Source organism: Hipposideros armiger, unplaced genomic scaffold (genome assembly GCF_001890085.2).
Source record: "Hipposideros armiger isolate ML-2016 unplaced genomic scaffold, ASM189008v1 scaffold_416, whole genome shotgun sequence".
Taxonomy (NCBI): domain Eukaryota; kingdom Metazoa; phylum Chordata; class Mammalia; order Chiroptera; family Hipposideridae; genus Hipposideros; species Hipposideros armiger.
In genome coordinates, this window is record NW_017731766.1 from 1,103,039 (window position 1) to 1,114,098 (window position 11,060).

The 11,060-nt window shown below is 38.5% G+C and overlaps 1 protein-coding gene across 1 annotated transcript; it reads left to right on the forward strand.

Annotated features, from left to right (window-relative positions):
* Positions 1–592: 592 nt before the first annotated feature.
* ZBED8 (zinc finger BED-type containing 8) lies at positions 593–6,530 on the forward strand. The gene is made up of 2 exons (XM_019664094.1): positions 593–1,012; positions 4,085–6,530. Exon 2 carries the CDS (start codon positions 4,133–4,135, stop codon positions 5,915–5,917), a length of 1,785 nt encoding a protein of 594 aa, XP_019519639.1. The 5' UTR covers positions 593–1,012; positions 4,085–4,132; the 3' UTR covers positions 5,918–6,530.
* The last annotated feature ends 4,530 nt before the right edge of the window (positions 6,531–11,060 follow it).

Consider the following 11,060-nt stretch of genomic DNA (forward strand, 5'->3'; position numbering starts at 1 on the left):
CACCAAATAGGAAAGAGGCTTATATTTGGGCTTTTTTCAACAATATTTTCTAGTGTCTCCTTTGGGGTTTATCTCTAAAATCTGTCTAATATGGGTTTATTACTTTAAGATCCTGTTCTTAAAATTTTTTAAATAAAAATCTTTTCTCTAAGATGGATGATGCTTTAGATGGATGATGAGTCTCAGGAAATTCATCCACATGCTCTAATTTATGGATGGGGGGCCACCTAAACCATTTGCCTGCATGTTTAATTTGCAAGTGCAATCACCTTCCATTTCCTCGTTGATTCCACCTAGAAAACAGTAAATTATTGGAGCTTTACAATCTCCAAGCTCAAAGTCTGACATATTTTATTTCCAGTGCTTTTAAGAACTATGTCGACTTTACAGTGCTTTCCATTCCTTAGATTCTATTTTTCCGGCATTCTTTCTGGCGGAGACAATAAAAAAAAATGTCCAGCTCCACGTACACAATCTAAAAATGAAAAATTGGAGAGGACCAGCACGCATGCTCGTTTCTCAAGGCAGCCGGGCCCTCAGCCGGTAGCTACTGCGCCTGCGTGCGGGAAGATGCCTCGCCCAGTCTGCGGGCGGGAAGACACCGGGAGAACCCGGATGGAAACCCGGCGTGGTTGGGGTGGAGGTGGCTGCGGGCGCTTCTGTGTCACCACTCTCCGCAGGTTCCTGCTCCGGGGCCGCATTTGAGTAACCACAGCCTAGACGGGTTCCGGCGCCCAAAGACTAAGCCCCAGCCTGAGCGGAGAGTGAACGGGAGCCTGAAACGGGCGCCTAAAAGAAGCCCGAGCATCCTTTGGGCCTGCGCCTTTGGCTCGGAGACGGGCGGCTGGAGACCCAGCGGAGTCTTGCTTTCCTCGCCGCCGGCACCCTTTGCTCGCCCGGGCCGCCTCCTAAACGTCCTTTAATAATACACCAACAGGGCCTTCCTACCAGTTACAAGCTGCGTGTTCTTTACGTGCATGCTCATAATTAAACCTCCCAACAACCCTATAAGGTAGGTACTATTGTCATCCCCATTTGAGGAATTGAGGCTTGGAAAGGTCCCAGCCTGTAAGTGACAAAGCCAGGATCGCCCGCCAGGCTTTTGCCTCTGGAGCATTTACTCATCCACTGCATTCCCGTCCCTTTCTCTTGGCTGTTACTTTTAACTGTAAAAATGTAATGATTAAATCCTCTGCTTCTCCAGACACCTGCACCTGCCGTGGACTGGCATAAACTGTGGCTACATAGAAGTTGAATTGTGTTTGGTTTGGAGTTTTAGGTTTTGCAACTGCAGTTTGGTGTTGTCACTGCTAAAATATGTTAGCATTCCCCAAATAGTTCTGTTATGTCAGTGGTCACCTGTAACTGTTTTTTTTCCTCTCAATCATGATACTTTTTCATATATGCCCTTATAAATTTGCAAAAAAACATTTTACTTTGTTAGATCTTTTATTCTCCATCTTAAGATAGCTCTCAAAAAATTATTCTAAAAATTAATAATGATATCAATCTTAAGGTAATGCTTTTTGTCGGCTCATTTTACTGTTTATTGTGGAAAATGTCCAGCATACAGAAGTAGAATGGTGTAATGATGTGTACCCATCATTCAGCTTCAACAGGTAACATCTCAAGGCCAATTTTATTTCTTCTGTCTCCACCCCACTATGTGTGTGTGTGCGGGTGTGCTGAAGTACAGTATTTCAAAGGAAATCCCAACATTTTACCATTTCACTTGTAAATAGTTAAGTCTGTATTTCTAATAGGTGACCTAAAAAATACAACCATACCATTATCACACCGTTTAAATTAACAGTGATTTTTTTTACTGAGATGATTCTTTTTTAATGTTTATATATTTTCGAATATTGTGATTCCTAAATACCACAAAGGAGAAAGTGAAAATTGCGAGGCTCTAAAACCCAAGAAAACCTCTTGGTAGATAAGTTCGTCTTTGAAGACCTTGAAAATTTTTGCTACCTATTCTTCCTCTGAGGGAGATAGAGAAGGGTACTATAAATGAATTTTTCTGAAAATTCTTTGGTTGAAAACAAATAAATCTTCAATCAAAATATATTTAAGTAGCATAGTCGGGGTGGCTAGGAATAGACTCTTCGCTGGTCCTGTAATTTCTAATGAGACTGAAGGAAAAAGCTCTGCCCCTCGAAAATATACATGGTAAATACACATAACAGAATACCGAAAGATAAGCGTTTTTATGTTGATGTCATAATTTTATTGTTATCGATTAGAAGAGGTTCCAAACACAATTGGCGCTCTAGTCTCATCATTTAACGAAAGAAGTCTTAAGCTCAACTTTTAAAGTTGAAATCATCTTTCTTGATTAGCAGACATCTTCCAATTTTTACCTGGCTCATAACAACCATATGGCAGGTCAACTTAACTAGTTACATTAGAAGTACATTTTACAGTTTGTTGATCATGGCAGAGCCACTAGAAATCTAGTGCTTTAGGTAAATATTCTTGACTTATTGTGATTTTTTTTTTAAATGGTCAAAGTGGGCGTTTGGATTTTAATGTGTCCCTGTTATTTCAACCCCATTCTGTGTCATAGAACTTTGGAAACTTTGGAGATCGCTTTATCTGGGAGATAGAATTGTTTTCTCAGGTATATTTGAGCCTACCTTAGAATTATACCTTTGTTTATTGCTAAGGAGGAAGAAAGTGAGAAAAGGCATAGCTTTCTTTTGAGCCCCCTTAACTTTCCTAGGAGATTGTCATCACTTCAGAGAACTTAAATGCCTATTAAAGCATCTAGACTATTAGCAACCTAAAATATCTGCAAGCTAGGAATTGGCCTGAAGGATATGTTGTCATTCCTCTCAGTCTGACTACCTACTATGATGTGTATCAGAATCACCTGGACAACTTTATTTTTTATTCTTTTGTCCTACTGGTGATAAATTATTAGTTCTACAGTAGTACGGGGACATGTATACTTTCAAAGGAGTACCCAGTGATTGTGATGGGCATCTCGTGTTAAAGATTACTGTTCTAGTTACTAGTCATAAGAATTATCTAAAATGCTTATTTAGAATACAGATTCTGGGCCCCTGCTCCAGAGCTAGGAAATCAGAATCTTTGGGGGATAGGGCCCAGGAATATGCATTTTAGCAAGAAACTTAGATGATGCCTCCATTTACTAAACTAGAAAACCATTGCCTTCTACATCCTGTCCTTGGGGTAAGCCAAATCTTAGGAATGCTGCTTAATTTTCCTTTTGTTGTTTTGGCTTCTTCCTTAATTGCTTTTACTGAGGGGTAGTTATATGAAAAAGCAACATGAAATTTCTGTTAATTACGGTGTCTTCTATGAGAGAAAATTTTCTGAAGTCTCGGTAACAAGAATAGTTGTGTTTCTCCCGAGCAACTTATTTTGCTTTTCTATGTGGACAGTATGACTCATAGAATGATAGTGTGTTACACTTTAGCAGCAGGAAGCTCTGAGCCAAATTTGTATCCTACATCTGTATCAAGAGTGACTTAGTCAAATCTGTTTGAAATTCTCTGCTTAAGTTGGAGTCAAAGTCACTCAAGGATCAAATGGTTTTACAAAACTATTTAATTCTTAACTATTAAAATGAACTAGCCGCCCTGTCAAAATATCTGCCCATCTATAGAGTATTGAGTGAAGTGTTCCTTTCTCTGTTCAGTGCTTCATAACAACAGGTGTGCATACATTATTGCACAGGATGGAAGGAGGGGTTGGTATTGAGATACCTTTCTGGAGATACAAAATGTACCAGATTTGTTTCAAACATACATCTTTGAAAACAAATTAAGCCATAACTGCAATTCACCAGTAGAGGACTTAAGGATATTCACAACTTGCATAAGCCCAAATCTCCCGTATAGAACTTGCTGGCAAGTCATGTATTCCAGGGCATTAGCTGTGGAGTTGCTGGCTTTAAGTTGGATTGTCATGCTGTCATGGCTTACTTTGAACTGACATCTTACAGGATATTTCTTGACATGAACACAGATGAAAGGATGGCATGTGATGTGGCTTTGTTTTAATTTTGTTAGCCACTGATTTTTAATGTGTGGGTTATATTTTACTCCCAAAGCAAAATTCTGCAGCATCTCTGGAATACAACTGAGAATTTTGGGGTGCCATGTCGAAGAAACGCAAATGGGACGATGACTATGTTCGTTACTGGTTCACCTGTACAACGGAGGTTGATGGAACTCAGCGCCCACAATGTGTATTGTGTAACTCGGTATTTTCAAATGCTGACCTCAGACCATCAAAACTGTCTGACCATTTTAACAGACAGCATGGTGGTGTAGGTGGGCATGATCTCAGTAGCCTGAAGCATATGCCAACACCATCTGATCAGAGTGAAACCTTGAAAGCATTTGGAGTTGCATCTCAAGAAGATGCCTTGTTACAAGCATCATATCAGTTTGCGTATTTATGTGCCAAGGAGAAGAATCCTCATACAATAGCTGAAAAATTAGTGAAACCTTGTGCACTGGAAATAGCACAAATAGTTTTGGGACCAGATGCACAAAAGAAACTTCAACAGGTACCCTTATCAGATGATGTGATCCATTCTAGAATTGATGAAATGAGCAAGGATATCTTGCAGCAAATTCTAGAAGATATCAGAGCCAGTCCTCTTCAAGTGGGCATTCAACTTGCTGAGACAACTGACATGGATGACTGCAGTCAGCTAATGGCATTTGTGCGATATATAAAGGAAAGAGAGATCATAGAAGAATTCCTGTTCTGTGAACCATTGCAGTTAACAATGAAAGGAAAAGATGTGTTCAATCTCTTCCGAGACTTCTTTCTGAAGCATAAGATAGCACTAGATGTATGTGGCTCTCTTTGTACTGATGGTGCCTCTTCTATGCTGGGAGAAAATTCAGAATTCGTTGCTTGTGTAAAAAAAGAGGTACCGCATATTGCAATCACACATTGTTTGTTGAACCCTCACGAACTTGTCACAAAGACATTGCCTACAAAGCTAAGGGATGCTCTGTTTACTGTCGTCCGGGTAATAAATTTCATCAAAGGGCGAGCTCCCAATCATCGCCTGTTTCAGGCTTTTTTTGAAGAAATCGGAATAGAGTATAGTGTCCTCCTTTTCCATACTGAAATGAGATGGCTTTCCCGGGGCCAAATACTTACTCATATTTTTGAAATGTACGAAGAAATAAACCAGTTTCTTCACCACCAAAGCAGTAATTTGGTCGATGGCTTTGAAAACAAAGAGTTTAAAATTCACCTAGCATACCTTGCAGACTTATTCAAACACCTAAATGAACTTAGCGCCTCCATGCAAAGGACTGGGATGAACACTGTATCAGCTAGAGAGAAGTTATCTGCTTTCGTTAGGAAGTTTCCCTTTTGGCTAAAGCGAATTGAGAAAAGAAATTTTACCAACTTTCCTTTTCTTGAAGAAATCATTGTTTCCGATAATGAAGCAGGAAACATTGCGGCTGAAATCACACTGCACCTGCAAAAGCTGAGCAACTTTCTCCACGGCTATTTTTCCGTCGGAGATCTTGATGAGGCAAGTAAATGGATCCTGGATCCGTTTCTCTTTAATCTGGATTTCGTTGATGATGGTTATTTAATGAAAAATGATCTTGCTGAATTACGTGCTAGTGGCCAAATTTTAATGGAATTTGAGACAATGAAACTTGAGGATTTCTGGTGCGTCCAGTTCACAGTGTTTCCGAACCTGGCAAAGACAGCTCTGGAAATCCTTATACCGTTTGCAACAACGTACCTTTGTGAACTGGGATTTTCATCACTTTTACATTTTATGACAAAGTCCAGGAGCTGCTTTAATATGAGCGATGACATCCGTGTGGCTATTTCAAAAAAAGTCCCTCGTTTCTCGGACATCATTGAACAAAAGCTGCAGCTACAGCAGAAGTCCTTGTAAGCTGACACACTTTTGTAATGTGTCATTTTTAATATAGTTTCAATTCCATTGTAAAACTAAGCTATCATTCTGTCTCTTTCCTTTTATGTTTATGGTATACTACATCCTATGTTTAAAAAACTGAGCATCTTTAACTTTTCGTTTTCTCATGAATCATGTGAAAATATGTTTTAAGAATAAGAGCGCAAGCAGCAGAACAGGTTATGTACCACTGCCTAGTTAATACGTAGGTTTCTTCTAAGGATCTGTTTAACCTGTTGATGTGATACATAAAAAAGATACCCAAACACTAGAATATGCAGCTACGTGGTGCAGCAGGCTAGGAATGGAGCCAAGGAAACAGAGACCTCCCAGACCCGGATCTTCATGTTAAGAGGATAAGTTAAAAGATGAAATGACAGACTGAATCTTCCCATGTCTGTGAGGAGGGTTATGGGTAGGTTAGTGAAATCAGAAGAGGATTACGAGATGTTCTAGTGGGAGAAGGGATGTTTCTAGTTTATATCGGATTTATTTTTAAATGTATTCTCTGGAGTTAGTCTCACAGTGTCCATTCTTGTAGCTACCATGCTCTAAAGACCATGACATTAATAAACATCCCACTATCCTATTAGTCACTCTTTGTCTTCTTTTAAATTACATCATGACTCCAAGTCATCAAGGCTGCTAAAAATGAGATCCCAGAGCCGCCCACTAGAGATTCTGATGTAGGAGGTCTGGGATAAGATCAAGGGTCCTCATTCTTAACCAGCTTTCCAGACGGTTCCGATGGAATTGTTGGTCCTCTTGCCTCATCTTGTTTCTCCTACACTTATTTTTTCTTTGCCCCGGTTTCCTCTCTTATTTTACATCTTATACTATATGTATTTCTCTAATATAGTTTAAAGCTTTTGAATGGACCAGAGTATGAATAATAAATTGACATGAAGTCACTGTAGTAATTAAGGGCCATCAAAAACGTTTCCCATGGGAATTTAAATTAATGCATTCTTTCTGGATGATACTGTGGCAAAATATATTTAAATTAAAATAAATTTACATTTTTGTTTCAAAACTTTAATGTTTGCTCAAGGCTGGGGGGGAAAATGAGCCCTATAATGACAGGACGCAGCCCCCTTTCTGCCCAATTACCGTAACCATTTCTGCTTTAACATTTTGTGGTTCCACCCATATATCTAAGTAACATGTTTCTACCAAACACGTATGCCAGTTTTGATTTATCAGCTTTAGTAGTTACATATGGACTTTTCTAGATAATAGCTAAGGATTGAATTCATAAAACATGCATCTCCATTTCTACTATCAATTTTTTACTATTATGGTACTAATTGTAATCCCTCTGCTGATTATTCATAGCCCTTTGATTAAGGATTTTTCCCTGTAGTAATTTACAACATGAAAAGAACCAGGGATGTCCACAAAGTTTTATTTATAAGATGAGTGATCACAGCATTTTCTAATATTGAAAAATTGAAAAAAAACAAAACAAAGAAAACCTGAAGGGGAATGGAATCTGACTACCAAATTTAGATACCTCTTGAATATTGCAAACTGAAATTTATATTTTCTACACAAAACTGACCTTATTACCATCCATCGAAACGCTTTCATCAGTAAATATAAATACATGCTTGCTTTCATTTAAAAATGTAGTTATAAAATATAAGACCTAATTTTTCCTAGTGGAATCTAATGTCAAGAGCAGTTGGAAAACCTTCCAAAGCTAGTAAAGGAATAAACCTGGATGAATACATATAATGCTTAATATGTGTACATATCTAAAGATACGAAGGAAGTAGGTATGGAAGCAAGTGCATGTGTGAAGCCTGGAACCTGCTAGTAAAATAGCAGGACAAGGATGAAATGCCAGAAGCATTTGATAGACAGTCTTTCAGTAAGTCCACTAGAATACTCCCTTAGATTAAATTTATTAATTTCTGCTCTAAAACAAAACCCAAAAGGACATTTTAAAGGAAATAGCTAAGTGAATATTTTATTAATTTTCAAATTCTACAACATGTTATTTTCTCCTGATCAAAGGAAAGATGGCAGTGTCTGCTAAAATAAAGAAACTTAATTTTTTTTTTTTTTAGTTTAAAGACTATCCCACAATGGTATGTATACTGGCACATCTGAGTCATATGTGTTGGTTTCTTTTTCTCCCAAGGAAGAGATAATTTTCCTATATTTTTACTATATAATTAAGGTCACTGATAAATTGCAAAAAGGAGTCAGACAGGATAAAGACATAATCTTTCTGACCAGCAGGTGTCACTGCGTGATTGGTTGAAAGCAAACTCATCCACACTCCAGATTTTGCCAAATATCTGATTTTAAACATCTTTAGAAAAGCGATTGGTAGCTCAAATTTAAAATGCCTCCTCTGAGCTTCTGCTGGCTCAAAATTAGCAGACAGAATTCTGGTGAGGCCAAGTAACCACCAGACAGCAGGAAATTGGAAAACCAGGGTGGGAAAGAGAAGGTGTAAGTGGCTTTTTCTCTAACACTGACTTGACCAGGTGGGTTTTCGACATCCTGGCTGCTTTTCTAAGTCACCGAAAGCTTGAGGTGGGCAAATAGGTCAGCATTTTCAGACATCGTTCAACGGGAATTAAAACCAAATAAATGCTAAATTTTATATGCTAATTATATCTCAATTTTTAAAAAAAATTAGGCTCTTGATACTTATAGAATCTTTTAGCACTAAATTTATCAAAATATTGTAAGCTCGGCTTTAATATCTACCAAGCATTTGGAAAAATCAAATTTGAAGCTTTTAATCTACCTTGATTTAAAAGGTCAGTGTAAGATAATTGTCTAACTCATTGTATTCTGTACTTTATCTTCTGAGAAGATGGGTCTGGTGGCAACAAGGACTAGTTGGGGTAGGTCTTGAAAAGTATAGGCATCCCCTTGGAAGGCACCCGCCTCAGGTGAGGTTATCGCAGGGACCTCAAGCAAAGGAAGCCTAATCTCAGACCTGGAAGGTGAAGGCAAGGCAGGCTCAGAGTAACAGGGGTTAAGATTTTCAGCTGCATCAGACTCATGAAGATGCCTTCATTCCAGGTCTTGGGGACACCTTCCCAACCCTCATCCTAACTTTAACTTTCACTGAAAGCTGTAGACTTTGTGAATTCAATTTACACTTAATTCCGCAACCTTCACAATTAAATATTATATCTGAATTTGCAGCTACAAGATATTTAAGATACTTTTAGGAATGCCATAGACTCTCTAGTTCTCTGACTGGGACTTGAGCTGAGATTTTAAAGAGCTGAGTGTGTCCTTTTCATTTTGGGTACACTCCGGGGCACTCATAAGAAAGCACCCACCTCCCAGTCCTTGTAGTCATGATTATTTTCAGCAGTTACTTGGTCCCCCAGGGCACCTGCTTCAAGGGATTCCTCATCACAATATTCTACAGCCAATAATTTGATTCATCAGTGCCACTCCATGCCATGGGTTACCAGCATCAATTTCCATGACAAGGAGCTCAACATTGCATTCAAATCTAAAGACAAACCCAAACATCTAAGAAAACTCCATCTTTGAGAGCCTGTTTCCTACAGCTCCTGGTACAAATTTCTGTAGTAGTCAAGATTCATTCAGGAGACACAAACTCCTCCAGTTACTTTTGCAGAGAGAACTTAGTATAAAGAATTGTGAACCAAGTATTGGAGAGCTGGAAGGCAAAAGGAATACTGTAGTGAATGCAGAAAGCAGTTACCACCCCTCAGGCTGGGAGAACAAGGAGAAGAACTTGGGGTTAATAAAATTGAGAAGCTGAGATGAAGGATCCCATGGAGCTGAGACAGAGAAGGCATCTGCCTGCTGATACCGTTATGCCTGAAGCAGCATATTGAGAGTGGTTCTTAGATTGTGGAGAAAATGTACACTTGAACCAGCTGCTCCTACAGGAAATACCTCTGTCATTGCCAGAGTAAGGAACTATTAATATTACTTGGTTGACACTGACAGTAATAGGAAGCAAAACAGAAATGAGCAGTTCGGTGGACTCCTCTATACTTCCAGTCTCCTTCTAGCACCGCCCGTTGGCAGACTAACTGAAGGGCAGCTGGCATAGGAGAAATGTGATTTGCAAAGTCCCAGTCCTGGCATCACAGAGCCAAGTCTAAAGCTAAGAGACTATAGCTTGATAACCGTGTGTGTGTGTGTGTGTGTGTGTGTGTGTGTGTGTGTTCTGAGCCATTTTATCTTTTCATCTTTTATTTTATAATCCCATTTATTTTTAAAATATTTTTTATTTTTCAATTATAGTTGACATACAATATTATGTCGGTTTCAGGTGTACAACATAGTGATTAGACATTTAGATAACTTATGAAGTGATTGCCCCAATAAATCTAGTACCTGTCTGACACCCTACATAGCTATTGTAATATTATTGACTGTATTCCCTATGCTGTACCTTATATCCCCATGACTATTTTGCAACTACCAATTTGTATTTATTAATCCCTTTCCCATTTTCACACATCCCCCAAACCCCCTCCTATCTGGCAACCTCCAAAATGTTCTATGTATCTATGATTTTGTTTCTTGTTTGTTTATTTTGTTTTTTATATTCCACATATAAGTGAAGTCATATGGTATTTATCTGTCTCTGTCTGACTTACTTCACGTAACACAATACTCTCCAGGCCCATCCATGTTGTTGTAGATGGCAAGATTTCATTCTTCTTTATGGCCGAGTAATATTTCACAATTATTGTATAAATGTACCACTTCTTCTTTGTCCATTCATCTTCTGATGGACACTTAGGTTGCTTCCATATCTTCGCCATTGTAAATAATATTGCAGTGAACATATGGACGCATATGTCTTGTTCAAATAGTATTTTGGTTTTCTTCAGATAAATACCCAAACGTGGAATTACTGGCTCCTTCTTTGTCTCTTGTTATAGCCTTCATTTTAAAGACTATTTTGTCTGGCATAAGCATTGCTACCCCAGCTTTTTTTTTTTCGTTTCCATTTGCATGAGATATCTTTTTCCATCTCTTTACTTTCAGCCTGTGTGCGTCTTTTGATCTTGTAGGCAGCATATGTAAGGGTTTTGTTTTGTTATCCATTCAGCCACCCTATGTCTTTTGATTGGAGCTTTTAATCAATTTATGTATGTAT